General features: G+C 44.6%; 1 protein-coding gene and 1 long non-coding RNA gene across 2 annotated transcripts in view; both read left to right on the forward strand.

Moving 5' to 3' along the window:
- Positions 1 to 17387, forward strand: part of ARIH1 (ariadne RBR E3 ubiquitin protein ligase 1) — a 58755-nt gene that overhangs the window by 9983 nt on the left and 31385 nt on the right. Inside the window, exon 2 of the mRNA XM_054077428.1 lies at positions 11301 to 11368. Coding sequence (XP_053933403.1) covers positions 11301 to 11368 — 68 coding nt within the window. The remainder of the gene's footprint in view (positions 1 to 11300; positions 11369 to 17387) is intronic.
- On the forward strand, positions 3510 to 11294 carry LOC128853351 (uncharacterized). Its single transcript, XR_008451828.1, has 3 exons — positions 3510 to 3675; positions 6021 to 7416; positions 7512 to 11294. It is a non-coding gene; the product is annotated as an uncharacterized LOC128853351 (long non-coding RNA).

Below are 17387 nucleotides of genomic sequence, written 5' to 3' on the forward strand. Positions count from 1 at the left end.
TCCATTTTCCAATGGATAAGCAGGATACAGGAGGAGTTCCTGCTCAGGAGGATTCTGCTTGCGCAGTTAAAGTCCTCCTGAAGTGCAGAATGCACACTAAAAACATAGAATAAGAAGAATCTGTGTAATTGGACCTGAAAATCATCAGCCTATAAAATGACCGCTTTGAGTGTTGGTTCAAGGAACCTTTTTTAAACTGAATGTTTGCTTGTTCCTATTAAGGAGAAAGCATGAAGGGACTTCCTTCCAAGATAAAGACATGAAAATTCTAAGTGGTTCTGAGGGTGTCCGCTTCCTGCCTGGTGTTACAAGCCGGGCCAGCCACTGAAGGCATGTGAGTAACCTGTGCGAGTGTGCCACCCTGGCAAGGAGCACTTGCCCTGTTTAGTTTCGCTTTTCAGAGCCACAGAGGAAGTATCTGGTATTTGAACAAGTTCATTATATAAAACCACGGTGGGACATACTTGACTTTATCATCCCTGTGCTACTTTGATGTGTGTGTGGAAACGAATTAAACAGCTCTTGCGTGGCGAAGCACTTTGATGACTTCCTTGTAGGGTTTTTCTTTGGTTTTCTGGGCTAAGGGAGCACGGGCTGTTCTTGTTAGGTTCCCATTGCTGCTTGGCTTCGAACACCAACAAACTTGAGGTGTTCTGGACCTTTGAGTTTCTTTGATATCTGATGCTTATCCTAAGTGATGCTTTTTGCGATGCAGGTGTGGATAGCCACGTGCAGCTGCAATAGGGGCATAATGGTGTGTGTGTGGCTCCTGGCTCCAGCAGTTCTTGTTCCCTCACTGTGTGGGTACAGCTGTTTGCAGGATCAAATAGTGAATGGGATCGTTGCTCTGACTGGTGCCTCCTCCCTACTGTTGTCAGCCAGCCCACTGTCTGATCCTGGGAGCAGTTGCTTTGCCCCATTTGCCAGAAGTGATGGTGGTTGAGTTGCTCAACTCCATGCTGTCAGCAAAAGAAGTGTGTGTGTCACTACACCTGAAGACAACATTCCTGGGGCCTGTTTTGGGTGCAGATATAGTTACAGGTGTGTCTTTAAGCCTTGAAAGAGCTCAGTGTAGTTATTCAAAGCTGCAGTCCCCTTTGCAGCTGATAGCTTTGACTTGCTCTGTGTTCTTGTGTAACAAAATACAAATGCAATCAGCATTCCTTTGTCTGGCAGATAGGAACTCGGAGAGGGATTAGGGGAAACCAGGAGAATTCACATGAGTAAACATTCTCCCTTGCAATGAGCTTTCCTGTGTGGGAAGAATAGCTTACTCTTAAGTTAACTCCTAACGGCCTGCTTCCTAGTCAGCCTCAGGGATCTGAGAAATGGGGAGGTGGAAGGAATGGTCTGGAAAGAAAAGTGAAGGACCTCTTCTGGGAAGAAGAGAGAATGTGTAGGAGAGCTAAGTCTCAAGGGGGTAACTGAAGGAGAAGCTTCCCAAGGCCTGATGAGGTTAGTCTCTGGCATAGGTGCTCAGAAGTGACAGAGCTTCGCTTATCTATGTATGTTAAAACTAAGCTGAACAGCAACTTTTTATTAAAAAGGGAGGAAGAATGCTCCAACACTTAGTAAGCAGGTACATTTCTCTTCTGGGAGCTCTGATGGGCTCTAGTAAGTCATGACCGTAAGTCCTTGCCTTAAAGCAAAGAACAAAGGTTCTTCCTCTGCATTCCTCTTCACCTGAATAAATGATTCAAATGGATGCTGTTAATGTGAAGTTTATTTTTCTGTGAAGAGGAAGGTCTTTGGGGTAAAATACAACCTGGTGTGTATACAGGAAAATAAAATAACAGTTTCTAAGCGCTATGAAGATCTGATGAACACGTCTGATGTATTTGCTTTGGTTGTTAGTAATACTTGTGTGGTGGTTGAAAGGCTGCCTGAGGAAACCGAAGTGGTATTCTTTGATTTTTATGTATTTTATACATGCAGTAGCGTGTTTTGTAGTAAACCTTCTGTTTATTTTGCTTGTTAGAACGATGTATTTGAAATTTCCTTATTTGTTTTGTTAAGAGAACTGGAATTAATACTTGAAATTGTACTCAGCTATATTTTTGTTGGATGGTGACAGCTGATAGTCAATGCAAGTGTAGTTCTGTATGGGAGCAAAATCAGGTATAATGTGAGACAGATCTTGGACTGCTGCGATTTGGAAATGTAAGATGCTATGCCTTCGGTTAGGAGTTGTGCGTTGAGGTACTAGAAGTAGGTTCAGAGGTTGTATGGAAACTGGTACAATGTCCGAGATAAATGCTTGCGGCTTGGCTTGCTTTCTTAATTTTTGAATCTCTCCTCTAGTCTGTCATTAATCCACTTGGGGGGTTACTGTTTGGGAGCTACCTTTGTGTATATGATGCTTATTTTTCAGCTAGGATGATAGCTTCCAGGAAGGGAGCAGGGTGCAAAGACTTGAAGTTGTCTTTAGGGGTGCCTGGGATGGCTTATGTGGCAATTGTCTGGAGGGAAGGTGCTTGGGGATGTTTGGTATCTCTTGTCACCCTTATTGTACTATGGCATAATTCCCCAGCCCGGTGTCCTGCCATTGTGTGTGGCTGAACTCAACTGATTTAGAAATGCTTCTGGTTAAAGTTTGTGTAGAGGCGAGTCCCTCAAAGCACTTAAATGAGAAAATGGTGAAAAAGTTGAAGGTTTCTTGTTCTCCCTGCTGTGTCACTTGTGTTTTTATATTTCTGTATCAAATCCCAACAGAGTATTTTCTCTGAACTGGAGGGAGCTCTGGCAGCTGGTTAAAAATACCTGCTGCAGTTAGAGACTGCAGTTACAATTTTAGATCTATCTTATTAAAGGGTGGGAACAAGAACAAACAAGACAATTACTAAACTGCATGCCTCCAGAATAACCTTTCTTCAAAGGTGGCCTCTGGGGAATCCTTGGAGGAAAAAGTTTTGGGGTGTAAACAGGCAAAATTACTTCTTGTAGCGGAAATCCCGGCTCGTAAAATAGAATGTTGCCAGGGCTCTGGTTTGTTGGCTATAAAACTAAGACTAAGTGAACAGAGTATGGTAAATAAGCTGCAGAATCATCATTAAAAGATGGTCTGAGCTAGAAGAGGCTTGTTGGGAAGAGGATGCTGGCAGGTTTTCCTAGTGCAGATGCAGTTTCTGCCAACAGAAAAAAGTGCTTTTGCAGGTATCGCTGCTTTTGTGCAGGAAAGTGCTATAAGCTATAACCACATCTGCTCTGGGGCTTCTGCCAACATAAAGATGTTGCCAAAGATTACATCCCCCAGACACTGCTGTATTGGCAATGGTTTCCTGGGCTTCTCTAGTTTAGAAGTATTAAGATGGCTAAATTATTTTTTATTTGATTAAGAGTTACAGACTAAGGCATAGGCGTCACTGAGGCAGATTTATTGCCCTTTTATCAAGATGCCTTCGTGCGTACAAAACTTATTTTGCCAGTAAATACTTCAAAGAGTTAAACTTTTCCTGTTTTGTGTTTCAGCTTGGCAAGACATCTGTCTTTCTGCTGAAGGATGCAGCAATGATACATGGGCAGGGGCTGCTGTTGGGAAGGGAGGAGGCGGCGATAAGAGTTGGGATCCAGTTGTGGAGCTGGATTGATAAATGAAGATGCTCATTAAATCTGTGCTGGATGGTGACCGCTGTAATGTCATACAGTGTGGTGCTCCCAAGGGCTTCGTTTAGCTAGGTATGTGTGGTGGTAAACAAGTTTAGGGCCTTTGGGCAGTGATGGGGAGGTGAAGTCAGCCCAAGGGAGCTGGTTTTTATTCCCAAAGTGCTACAGAGTGTGTTGCCGCTTCAGTGAGTGGGTAACGGAAAGGTTTCCTTTCTGTCCAAGTGAAGCGTGCTGGACAGGGAACGGTTCATAAAAGTGGCTGCTGCTTTGAGGAGGAACAAAATCAGAAGCGGTGTTAACAGTTTTTCATAGAATTATGGAATTGTTTGGGTAGGAAGGGACCTCAAAGCCCATCCAGTTCCAACGCCCTGCCATGGGCAGGGACACCTCCCACTGCATCAGGTTGCTCAAAGCCCCATCCGGCCTGGCCTTGAACACCTCCAGGGATGGGGCAGCCATCACTTCTCTCCATAAAAGTTCTCTAATGCTCTTGTGAAGTGCCAGCAGCTAAAAATTCTTCCATTAAGCCTGTGTTTCTCATTGGTCATGTTGTCTCTGAAGGGGTTAAGAGTTTCATGCTACCTGTGACTGTGTGTCAAAATATATTTCAGCTAACTCTTAAAGTCCCAAAAGTGAAGTTTTGTTATCTTAAGGCCATGCAAAATCTACAGAGAAGTTCCGACTGCTGCTGATCAGTAAGTCCCTGGCCAGAATGGAAACAGCCTGTTCATTACATTGTGTGAGGTGCTGGAAATTTGAGCTAGCAGAGGCAGCGGTTTTCCTGCCTGATGGAGAGGAACAGTGCCAGTTCCTACATCAAGTCCGTGAAATGGGTACAGCCCTATGGGTGAGTTTGGCTCCGGACCAGGATATGGCAATGTACAATGCTGACTATGTGAAAGAGTGAAATTAATGAACTGATAACGTCGTAGAGTGAGGAAAAAGGAGCAGGGAAAGCTTTTTTAAGACACCTTAAGACTTCTACAAAATGATTTAGAGGAAAAAGCAGTTGTATAGTTCCTCTTTCAGCTGTATTTCTTTACCATCTGTTTCTGCCTGCAAACAGGACGGTTTCTGTAGACCATGTCGGCAGACCTGTGCTTTCCCAGAACGCTGCAGTTCATTCAGAAGCTGAGTCACTGAAGTCAGCATTCCCCTGAAACCCAAATGCAGTGTGTTGGGTTGTTTTCCTTTTATCAGCTTGATGGGTAGCTGACATGACATGTGCCACTTCCAGTCTTTCCAACATTGACTGCAAAAAGACCTTAAAAAAAAAAAAAAGTGTATTTCTGTTTTGCCAGGCTCACAACGTGGTTACATTGAGGACACATCTTTGTAGAGTTTGGCGGTATTCCTGTGGTTTACTATCAAAATCTCCCATGTGGTAGCCCAGCTGAATGTACTGGTGGTACAAACGGGGCTAGGTCCTGCTCCTCTTCCTAGCTGAGCCACGCTCCTGAGCAGCCACCTGCCTCAAGAGCTGTTGTGCAAGTGGAGAAAGCTTTTGGAAGGAAGGTGTCCAACTGTCACTTTTTTTTCCAAGATAAGAAACAGTATTTCTGGATTATGCTTCCTGAGATATAAACCAAAGCTGCTGATGGGATAATGAAGAAGGAAAAATGTGACTTCTGACTGTAACTTGCGTCAGCCCAAGAGGCTTTAAAGTCTTTGGGACAAGAAGACTTGAAGAATCTGACATGCGGAAGACCCAATTCTGGCATACTTGACACTTAGACTGTTTCCACAGACAAATTTCTTAGAAGCAAGTGCCTGTTGTCAGAGTTGTGCCATCTCAGCTGTGTGGCCACACATGATCCTGCTCTGGGTTGAAGTAAACCAGCAATCCCCCTTAACCTGGGTTGATTCCACTGTCTCATGCAGCTGTAGCTGTGCAAGCAGCCATGCTCCCGTCGCTGAGTTGTCAGCGACAGGTCCAGCAGTCAGTACCTGCATGAGCTTGTGTTGCTGCTGGGGTAAATACTTGGAGCTGCTCCTTCTTGGTCTGCTGTCAATGGGATGCAGCTTCTTTGGAGCAGGCTCTGAAGAGCACATTTTACTGCCCTGTTTCCGACTAATAATCCGAGTTGCTGTTACTTTATCTCATAGGCAAGAATGAAGCTGGTGCATAGCTAAGCTGTTTGGGTTTCTGCAGTCCCTTTTGCTCTAAAACCTTGTGAAAGAGAGATTTTTTAGCTGGTTCTTGTCAAACTGTGCTCTTGGGCTAAGCCAGGGATTTTGGGAGGTATTGCTCAGTCGCTAGACTTCTCCACTTTGAATCAGCATTGTTGTTCTGTAGCAACAAGTGCTTTTGCGTTTCTCTTGAACTGATGTGATGTATTTTCTTTAAGCCCAGTGTTATTGAGTTGTCATATTGGTTTGAGACAAGAATTGAAACCATACCTTTGTATCTCTTCTAGTCTTCTAGAGACTGTTGGTCTGAGAGACCATAGAGGACCGGAAGTATCAAATGATGTCTCTTCCTGCCATTGGGGATGCTTGTGATCTGGAGAAGATCCTGCTGGATCAAGAAGTTTTCCTGCTGGATCAAGTTGGATCAGCTCGTGCTAAATGTACATGAAGAGTGCAGTAATTGTCTGGCCGGCCAAAATGAAGTGTAATGGGACGAGCATTTTGATAGTGTGGGTTCACGGATGATAGAAGGGATAGCACAGAGCCTGGGGGTCTGGAAGAGCAACGGTCTATTATCTCAGGGAGGAAGGGGGCTGAAATATGCTTAGTGCAAGTGGTACTCTGTGGATGAGTAGCGAAAGTAGCTATGTGTTGTTTGTGGCTGGGAAACAGAAGTCTGTTATTGCTTTTCTGAACAGCCATCTGTTTGTTCCATTGATTTCTCATCTGAACAGAAACAATGCTTTGAGGCACTGGATGTTGACTGAGGGTTTGGCACTAGGGGGAAATTGGTGGTTGCCAAAGACCCAGACTCTGCCTGCTTGAACCTGCAAGTCCTGAATGTAAAACATTCAGGGAAGCCAAAACTCTCTTGGGTCACAGAAAGGGCTTTGAATATCACCCTGTCCCTGGCCTGGCTGCAGTGCTGTGTGCTATTCTCTTCCTCCACAATGGGGGATATTAAAGAACTACTGAAACGGCAAACTGGAAGAGTTATGTGGAAATGATATAACAAGTGTGAAGATATCCTCCTTAGGAGATCACATCCTGGAAGTACTCAGCACTTAGATCTCGCCTTCTATTTGTGTTTCCTGGAAATTTTGTTAAGCTGCTAGAAATGAGGTTTCGTGCTTTTAAGATTTCCTGTAATTGTCTCCTGAAAGAATGGCTGTGAAGGGATCCTCTCAAATGGAGGTTGCTCAGCGCACTTGCAAAAACAATGCAAACCTTATGATGGGAGTCTTACTGTGATGTGTTCAGGCTAAAAGCTTATTTAAAGACTTTCTACTCAGTGCTGAAGGTTGCGTGGATGGCTCTGGGAGAGATGCAGATGAAGAGCGATGGTGTACATGACCTCGCTATTGCAGACTCTCGGGCTCATGTCTGCTTTGTTACTTGCCTGACAAAGGAAGCAGCTGTGCTGCCTAGTCTGCTGTGTTGATTGGCCTTGTTCTGTGCCAGAGGTGGAGAAGGAGCTGTTGTCCTTCAGAAAGGAGTGTCAGTGTGGGAACCTGTTGGGTTTGAAAGTCATTGGAGACTGATGATGGGATATGGCTTCCTGCACGCTGCCTCCATTACCTAGAGCCTTCTGGAGAGCAGTGGGGAAAAACATGCAGCCCATCTGACGGTGCTGGTCTCCAGACCATCAGCAAGAGTTACAACTGAGCCAAGCAAATGTCTCATGTAATTTATCAAGAAATCTTTTAAACCTTCTTATGGTGAAGTTACTCTCACTTTATCTGCGAACATAAAACGTGACATGTTCTTTATTTTATTAGTGCTTCCTCCCACAGCGTGGTGTGCGTGATGACAGGCTTTGAAGATGCTGTTTGATCCTGCACGTGCTTGAAGGGTGGCTGAAATTTCCACTTGGTGTTCTCCTGTTGACAAAGACTGGGTTTGTGATTGATTAACTATTCACAGCCGTACCGTGCTGTCCCTGGATGCTGCTTGACTGGAGCAAAGGTTTGTGCTGCTTGGTTTCAGACAGGCCTGGCTTCTCAGCTGTGCTTTTGGTGGTCCCTTGCTCCTCCACCAGTGTGTGCGGTACGTCACTATCAAGCAAAACTCTTATTCTTTGCTGTCAACCAATGTGTAAACAGTCAGCTCCTCAGTCGGGGAGTTTAAATACGGTCTTGTGTTGCTTATGCACCTGTGGAATAGAGCTGTGGATATTGCTGAGGTCTGAGCCATTTACAGGTGTCTGAGGCTTGGGCAGAGCCAGTGTTTCTGGAGTGGCTGCTTTGGTCCATGAATGTAGAAGCAGTTGTGTAGAAAATTCAGCTGGAAGTGGTATCGAACTCATATTGCTGTGCCGAGTCTGAAAGTTTCTGCGGTTGGGTACGGATGCTGAAGTTGGAAAGAAATCCCTTTAGATGTGAAAGCTGCCATGGTTGGGAAACAAAACCAGCCATGAAAGGGAAACAAAATGAAGAATTTAAAAGAAAACTAAGAATTTGTCAATATTGTGTCTCAAGGAGGGAGAGGACTGAGCTTATATTGTTCTTAAATGTTTTTTGTCTACAGTGAATGCTGAAATAGAAACCGGAGCTTGCTCCTGGCATGTGATGAGGAGCTGAACTCTAAAATATGTTTTCTCTGTAATAGCTGTGGGAATTAAGTGTGCAGGTCATCTTGATGGATGAAAATGTGAATGTATAAAGTGCTGCAAACTGTCACCCAGCAAATTCTGCTGCTTCAAAATTCTGATTTAAGCTAATGTTGTAATATCTTCAATTTATAATTCATTTATGCATTTAGGTGCATCCAAGTTCCTCCTTCTGACTCATACTCTCTTATTTTGACAGTAAAAAGAATTTCAACGTAGATATCAGTGACCAAACTTCCAACTCGATTAAATTCTGTTAAATTAAGGAGTTTAATTTCAATTAATAAAACTTCTGTGGAGAGATCCAGACCTCTGCAGGGTTTCCCATCCCTGTATCTCCTGCTTGCACTGGTGCATCAGAGCATGGTGACATAGATAACGAGAGTCAGTGTAAATACCTGTGGTGACAAGCACAGTGAAGTGGGCTCTGTTTGAAGCACAGCTGGGCCTTGGCTGCTTTGTTAGCCTAAAACCTCTGCTGCTGAAGGACTGTGTTTCTCTCTGGGCAGAGCTTTGGGAATGATTTGTTTGTGAGACAGTTGTGACAGTGAGACTTTACCAGTGTCCCGGGAATTCCAACAAAATGGCTGCGTTCCCCGTGCTGTTCCTGTCAGACACCAACAAGCTCACTGCCCTGCGCTTCAGGCACTCTTCCTTGGCTTCAACACATACCGTTTGATCGGTGGCTGTTGTAAATGAGATCTGCTGTTTCAGCTTTCAGCAAGCCACGTTTGGAGGACAGCGGAGCCTTTGAGCGTGTTTGCTTTTCCCTTGCTCGCTGTCTGGTTCTGGCTGCTTTTCTTGTTAACATTTTTCTCTGGAAAGAGCAAATACCCTTTGTGAAAGCACACTTCCCCTGCTGCAGCTCCGAGCCTAGGCAATAATCCTGTCTGGGCAGCATTGGAGCCTGGACATAACTAATCTTTGTGGTGTAGGAGTCGAAAACTGTAATCCTGCATGCCGAATGAGAAATCCATCCAGTTTCAGAACTGAAGGGATAATGCTACTGGTGCTGTGGGATCTAGTGGTGGTTAAATACGCTTGATTTTTGCTGGGTTGGGTAGAGGGAGTGTCCAGAGCGAGTGGTGCAGGCTTGGACAGCTGGGTTGGTGGAGGGCTGTAGCAGAACTGAGAACTACAGAGAGAGGGGAAAATATCATAGCAGCGAACAAGTCCAGCTGGTCCTGCAGCAGCCCTGTCCCTGCTTTTGACACAAGGAAATATGTAAATTTGCCTGAAAGTGGGATTGCCTACTTAGGAGGTGGCTGCAGCACTGCTATCCTGCCTGCCCTGTGTGTGCTGGAGGTCAGGCTGCTCTCTTGCTGTTCCGTAATGGCCAGTTGCATGTGGCTCTGGGCCAAGCATCTCTTTGTGCTATCACAGTTAGGGGCTTGGGTCCGTATTACCTGTGAGTCTTGTTCAAAGACAGACTGGGGATGCGTTTTCATGATGCCAAGTCTTTGGCAATACCAGGTTCTGCTTTTTCTGCCCTGTACTGTGTAGTAGATTTGCCGTCCCAGATGTTTATGGGGCTCCAGGCTGGATCAGGGATCTGGTCTGATGTTTCTAAAGCTGCTTTTGTTCACATGGGCTTTTTAAGCTGGAAAAACTTCTTAATTTGGCCTTGAACAAGCTGTGCTGGCATTAGTAAGAGCAAGAACTGACTACAGAGGGAGAGGATTGTCACTTTTTACAGCACAAACCACAAGACTGGTTCTTTGTGCTTCATTCTGACCTTAGGGTTTTATTTCAGTGAAGGTTTTGTTGGTGTCACTGCTGAAAGATGCTGTCCCGTTTTCCCCTCCTGCCCTGTCCCTTGTGCCAGTGCAGCTGTTTGCGCGTTAGGGGAACTGATTCAGGGGAAAAAGTTAAAGAGAGAAGACAACCTGTTTCCAAGCCAGTGACGTGTAGCGTTGCAGCCCAAGGTGGCTGTACCAGCACCGGGGGGCTGAGGGTAAGGGCGGAGTGGGATCACTGTTTTGGGTGCCAATGTTGGCTTTTGGCAGCTTCAGATTGTAGCTGTAGCTCGCGGGCTCAGAAAATCACTTTACTAGTTTCTGGCCTACTTTTCAACAGCTTCAGACTGTCCGTTAAAAATTTGCCCTAAGGCAAACTTCCGTTTTGGTGTCAAATGGCAAAGTACATGGAGCTGCTCTCCGGGTGCTTGCTGTTGCCTCTGCTGTGTGTAAATGGTCCTAAAACTGAGCCCAGAGAACTAAAGCATGGTTCGATGTGTAACAGCAGCCATATGCTTTGTTCTGTTTCTCAGCTTGTGTAACTGAACCCTTGGCTGATGATAACTGGATCTGTTCAGTTGGAAGAGAAACTTGTACACAAGTGGAAATCAACATTTACTTTTGGTCTTATTCTGACCTTTCTATGCTTTCTTTCTTTGTGTAGCTGAAAAGTTGCACAATGTTTTCTGGATCTCTGGGTGCTTCAGGAACAGCTGGGGACTTCGGAGGACATGGTTGTCTTACACTGGCAGACACTTACCTTCTGGGAGAGTGTTCAGCTGAAGTGTTTTGGTGTTGGGGCTGAGGCAAACAAGGAATATTGTTCTGCAAGTAGTGTGGAGGTGGTGATCTAAGTGAATGGGGTAGCCCTTCCTGTGTTTTACAGTCATCCCGGGTTTGCATTGTACGAGCACGCTGGACATGGGGATGTTGGCGCTTCAGCTGCTGTGGTAGCAGTAACTGCCCTGTTCCCAAGGTCTTCAACAGTCTTCTCAATTTATTTAGCCATTTCACTTTACAGAGGTGGTTTTAGTTTTTCTGTTTATTGAGTCATACTATTTTCCAGTGTATGTTAGTGAACGTATATTGTCTGCATAAATGATGTTACTGGGCAGACTGGTTTCCCCATTCACTTGTTCATAACCCCTACCTGGTGTTCTCATAGCAATGCACCAGCTTGGTCAAGCAATTACTCATTTATTGTTTTTCTTTTCTTTCTCCAGAATCCAGCGACTATCACTCGAATACTGCTTAGCCATTTCAACTGGGATAAAGAGAAGCTGATGGAGAGGTAAGCAGCCATCCTTGCATGCAGCCAGGTCTCATTTCAGCCCCTCAAGAGGGGCTTGTGTTTGTTACCACATTAATGTGGAAACAGATGAACGCGCCATTTGTGGCAGGAGAATCTCTGGTGCGAACTCTTAAGTGTTCCCCCTTTAGCAGCCTTTGCCAGCTAAGAGTGACTCCTTGTTTTAACGTTATTAATACCTGTTAGACTTCAGAGATGTTTTAGGAGGCCTCATTGGCAGCAAGAGTGCCTTCCAGTTTGAACACCAACAAACAGCTTTTTCACAGGCACTGGAAAAAAGCAAGGAGAAGAGATTTCTGTTACCTTGCAGCTGTTTTGGATTTGGGTTTAGTTGCTCTTGCATGTCCCGCTAGCATGCATGTTCCTCACGTTTTTATTTGTCAGTCTTCCAGAGTCTAAATCGTTCTTGACTGATAAAGGGCACTGTTAAAGTGCATCTGCCATGTCTTCGCATCTTTTCAGCCCTCAGCTTTCTTTAGCGTCTGTATAAATAATGTTTTGAATTTTGCTTCTCCCTCTAACTTGGAGCAGAGCATTTTTTGGCTATTTCTTGTCTTTGATTCCCAGCTCTTGGGGGATGTTGCCGATAAATGTACTTTTTGTAGTTTGTTATTGTACAGTGGGGGTCACATCCAGCTACAGGGGTGATGCATGTTTTTTTTACCTTAGTGCCAGTGTTGCTGTTGAAGAGAGGAGGGAGCTGGGGAATTCTCTTTGCTTGTAGAAAATTGAGAGGGAGTCAGTCTGGACAAAAAGGAGAAGCAGAGGCAATACAAGGACTTGCTGGTGTTTATGACCTTTGCTCGTCTTGAGAGAGGCAAATCAGTGGGGAGGAGCTGGGGGCAGGAGGACAACCCTGGTGGGATTGTTTGGCTTTCCTGAGCTACCATTGGTTTTGCCTGATGCTTAAGGTGTGAGCAGATAGAATGCTTTGCAGTCTGTGAAACCACGTGCAGAAGCAGTGCCTGTGGAACTGTTGAACTGATGGACAGCAGGTAACAGCCTGTGGGAGCTCCGTGCCGCGGGCTGAGCCCTTGTCGGTGCTCTTTCAGGCAGGATGCAAGTAGAGAGGAGGAACAGATTTTCAGTTTGCTAATGAATAGTTTTGGAGTTTAAATATTCATGCTATCCTGGAATAATGGATTTAGGACACCTTTAGCCCCTTTTCTGTAACACTTTCAGTTAGCAATGATGCTGAGGTGTCTCTTCTTTCTGGCCTACATTTTTTTTTCTGAGGTGATGATATTTTTTTAAAGCTTTCTAGTCTTTGTTTTCTTGAGAGTGACCTCTTTTAGTTCGTATTGGAAGTACGAAAGCCTTGCGTTACAATTATAGTCACGTTGAGGCTATTTAACTCTGACTCCAACTGGTAAGCATTCTGGTTTAGTTCCTTCCTTGTACGTGTGCCTGGTCATGTCTTTGTATTTGAGTTTCTCGTGCTGATGCTTTTGGTGAGGCTCATATTCACTCTACTTGGCTCCCTCCATCTTGCTTTGAAATACCTCTTCATATGGGTACTGAAATGTCACCGCTTTAATCCAAAGGTTTTTTCCCTCCTTGCTGAAAGCTGGTTTAAGGCTGCCATCAGTTTGAAAAAAACCCACAGCCCAGTTTATTTCAAAGGGGGGTGTCAGCCACTTCTTTGGGAGTTGATATTGTTAAGGCTTTTACCATTTCCAACAAAAACCTTTCAAGTGCATGTAAATATTTACAAAGTCTACAGGTAAACATTCATTCTTAGTACATATTCATTAAAATACTTACCTTAATTCTATAGGATTACCCCATGAACAATCCAACACGTCACTCTTGCTGATGCAGACCTGTTGCACACTGGTCGCAGTTCTGGTTCTAATTGATGTCCTCTTGCATTTGAAAACCATTAAGACATTCTCTCAAGTAGCTGGTGGTGCTTTTTGTTGCTTCTTGCCCAAATAGCTTCCACAAAAGCCTTTGCAGCACTCGGCTGTTGCTCAGCTGTGTTTGGCCAGGAGCCGGAGGCTGGAGAGGAGGCTAAGAGCTGGCTTTTGATATTCACTATTTAGATTGCTGTGGTAATAGGTGACGGCAGGGCTGGGAGGCAGGTAGTCCCTTCTGTAGCCAGGATGCAAACCAATTAGTTTGAAATAGTGATGGGGCTGGAAATGATGCCCTGCGCTAGCTACATACACATCACCTCTTTTCACTAAAATAGAGATGGGTTCTCATTCGGACAAAGATGATGTGGTTATTCTTCCAGAGCAGAGATTACGTCTCAGACTTGCCTGGCTTTGTGTGTGTGTCCAGCAAATCTTGTTGCAGCATTGGAGCTGAAAAACACTGGGAAGCATTCGTGGTGAGTTGGAGAGGCCTGCTCTGATCAGACAGAAAAAACCAAAACCACCATTTTATTTTTTTTAAGGGGAAACTCTGAAAACTTGTATTTTACCTGAAAGTAATACTACCCATTCAGTGTGTCTTCAATGTCCGACTTCAAAAAAAAGTCTTGCATCTGAAATCTCTGGCTCACTTATTGCTGAATTCACGTGCTGGCTCCCATCACTGTGCAGGCTCACCCAGGGTCGGAGCAGCTGCCCATGCTGGGGAGCCAGCAGGTAACAGCTGCTACTGTGCTTCTCACAGAGGAGCAAGTAAAAGCACTTACACACGGTGTTCTTTCACACCAACAAGATCCAGGTTCCACAACAGCTTATATTATTTTTAGATAGATTTTTTTTACATAGATTATTTTTTTTCTTTTCCTGGGGGAGTAACTTTTAAGAGTGGAAATGGTAGAAATTTGGCCTTTTATACTGCTTCTAACCTTTAGGAAGGCTTCACAGGAAATGCCTGTTGTTGCCTGGGTAGGTTTAATGCTTGCTAAGATGTAATATTTGGGTGCAATCTTTGGTGGTTGGTTTCACACCAAGTCACAGCTTGAACTCAGTTGCTTAACCATGTGTATTTACACAACTTTGCCAGTGTCTGGTTTACCTTAGCTCATTCTGAGTCAGCAGGACTGACCAGGCAGCCTTATCAAACGCTGCCGGCGGAAAAACAGAGAAACCAAGCGGCTTCTTTTTTGATAAATGTTGAGTTTGAGGTCTGAGCTTGTGAGATGAGAATGTCCATGTTTTAAAACAGCAAAACCTCTTCATTGCCTTTTTGTGGTGTTATGCCTATTTAAATTAATTAAGTTGTTATTGTCTGTCAGCTTTGTCTTTGGGTAGTTGCGTGGCATTATTAAGAGGACAGATATGTTACAGACATTTATTCCACTCATACAGAGGTAATAACCACAATTGACAAACCACCCTGTCCTGGTGAAGCACTGTGTCCAAAAGCAAAATTGGTGTTTTGGGGTGGGTTTGTTTGGAGAATGACAGTGGGTACCGGAGGAGGAGAATGAAGATGCCAAGTACTGTGTTTTTCTCTTTCACCAGCTGGTTGAGACAGGAGACTTGTGGGTATGGGTTGACCAGGTAACCTCAGAGATTAATGAAGGATGTGCTGTGGCTCATAACTTTTATCTTGGTTACCTTCCAATTTTACCCTAGCTGATAACGGCCATCCCTTCTGAGAGGAACTTTGGAGATGAACATACCGATGGAGAAAGGACTGACGTGCAGCTCCTGCTTTGTGTGCCTTCCCCTGGTCACTTTTTGTTATTAAATAAGAAGTAGTAATTCAGCAGGTAACCAGAGGCCTGATTCAGTCCCTGGAGGTGCTGTCAGAGGTGTTGCAGCCCCTTGTAAGTGCTTGTCTTGGTGGCTGCACATCCACCTTCCCTCCAAGCAGGGAGCGGGTGCCAGGATGGCCCTGGTGGCTTGGCTGCTAGCCCAGAGTGCCTCTTCCTCTCACACTGGGAGTCTGACTTTGCTCAGCAGGTACCTGGCTGTCTGTTTTCCTTTGGGTAAGAGAGTGCTTAACACGATTCAGCAGAGGCTGAGCAGGTGAAAAATTACATATGGCAAGCTTTTTCTTATGAAGATATTACTTACCGCAAGTATAGCAACTCTGACATTCACAGATGCCCTTTCACTGAAGTGAATAGCCCAAAGTGAGTACTAGAAGCCTTTTTTTCAGTGAAAAGGCTTTTTCCCTTTGATGCTCCATTGGACAGGATTTGATTACATCCAGAGGATGGTGATTAGGAGTTACCAGCAGCAGGAGGAAATGAAGAAGATGACAGCTTAAACCCTCTGCCAAAAAGACCCGATACTGTTACGGGTTTGGGGTTGGTAAGCAGTGAAGAAACTATAAAACTTGAAAATAATTAAGTCACGTGTCTGTTAATTTTCAAGTTAGAGAAAACAACTATGATGAAGAGAAGGAATTTTGATAAACTAAGAGGTTTGGTTATTGAAGTTGGCTGTATTGAGTGAAGAGTGATGTTGGTAGGATAGACCATAGCATTTCTCAAGTGTCAGAATTGCTAAAATGACTGAATATCTGCATAGCAAAGGGCAAAGCGGATCTAAGAGGCTGTTAGAGGTGCTGTGCTCCTCCCAAAGATGAAAATAAAGACTGAGCTACCAAGAAGCAGCCCTTCGGTAGGGAGAAGTTAAGAGATGCCTGGAGAAAAATCTGGAGTCGTGAAGGAAGCGAGGAGGGAATTAAAGGGTTTTTCTCCCATGTTTCACGGCAGAGATGACTACACTCAACTATATGACATAAAATGCGTAGCGTGCATTGGGTTCAACTGTTTATGTGGTATGTACAGAGTTACTTTGCTCAACCTGGAGGTAGCAAAACCCATTAGTACGTCCCTCATCGGTTAGTTTTGGGATGGATATTGGTTAAAGAATGTCTTGGCACAAATCAGGAGCTGTTTGATTCAGAGCAGAACCCAGATGACTTACAGGAAAAGAACCCAGACGGTTAGGAGGATTCTAGCAATGGAAGTGGTACAAAGTGTCATGAGAGGTCCTGCCAACAGGGAGGTGAAAAAAGGCGCTCTGGAGAAAGGTAGACACCACTCAGGATGCATTAGAGAAATGTCAGTAAAATGGTATGGGATTGTAGTGAAATCTTAACCAGAAATGCATTTGTTTTGATCTCCTTGGGTTTACGAAGGATGAATAGAAATGAAAACCAGTGGTTGAGAAGGTTTACTGGGACAAGGAGGTGGAGAAATGTCATGTGAGAAGCCTGTATGTGCTGCATTGGGAAAAGGTGCTACAGCTGCTGCCTGGGAATCCTTTGGTGGAAAAACATGGGAAGGACAAAGGGAGATCTTTTAAACGGATGGTCTGTGATGCTTGAACGAGTGGGAAAAAGGTGTGGTAATAGGAATTAAGAGTCGTTCCAGACCCTTGGAGGAACTGGAATGGTCTTTAGACTGGGCCTTCGGTGTGTTTGCCTAGGGAGTGGTAGAGCATTTGTAGAGGTCTTGGACTTTACTCTCTAGTACCCATTGCAACCGTGTGTTTTCTGGGATATCAAGTAGTCTCCTGCATTTTCTAGCATTCATATTTTCTTGCTGCCCAGTGACAGCGTGATTGAGTCTGAGGCACTTAGGTGCAAAGAGTTGTGGAAATGGCTTGGTCAGCACATCCTGGCACAGGAAAGAAAGCAGATGCATTAAAAGAAAACAGCATGGGCAAGGAGGAATACCTGATTTTCTCTTTTACAGGTGAGGTGTAGAAGTGGCAGTCCTAAAGAGTGAATTATGTAAGAATTGAGTGCAGCAGAGTTCAAAAGACAGAACTTGGTGGTTTTTCTTAGATATCTGTTTTCTCTCTCCTCTGCATGGTCCTGGCTGAGCGCCTCGGCTGCCTCGTTTGCTTCTTCTTTGTAAGTGTAGGAAAGACCAGGCGCTTCTGAGATGGAAGCAATTCCTGTGAGCCGTGGCTCTTGCACTTGCATGCTTTGCAGTCTATTCGTGCTTTGAAAATGTTTGCGTTAGTTAAGAACTCCAATCTAGGCATCTTATTTGAGTTACCTTTATCACTAGCCCTTAGCCCCAAGGAACACATGATATCAAATTTCTTATTTTCTGTCTGTGTTTGAGAAAGTACGG

This window comes from Cuculus canorus, chromosome 12 (genome assembly GCF_017976375.1).
Source record: "Cuculus canorus isolate bCucCan1 chromosome 12, bCucCan1.pri, whole genome shotgun sequence".
Taxonomy (NCBI): Eukaryota; Metazoa; Chordata; class Aves; order Cuculiformes; family Cuculidae; genus Cuculus; species Cuculus canorus.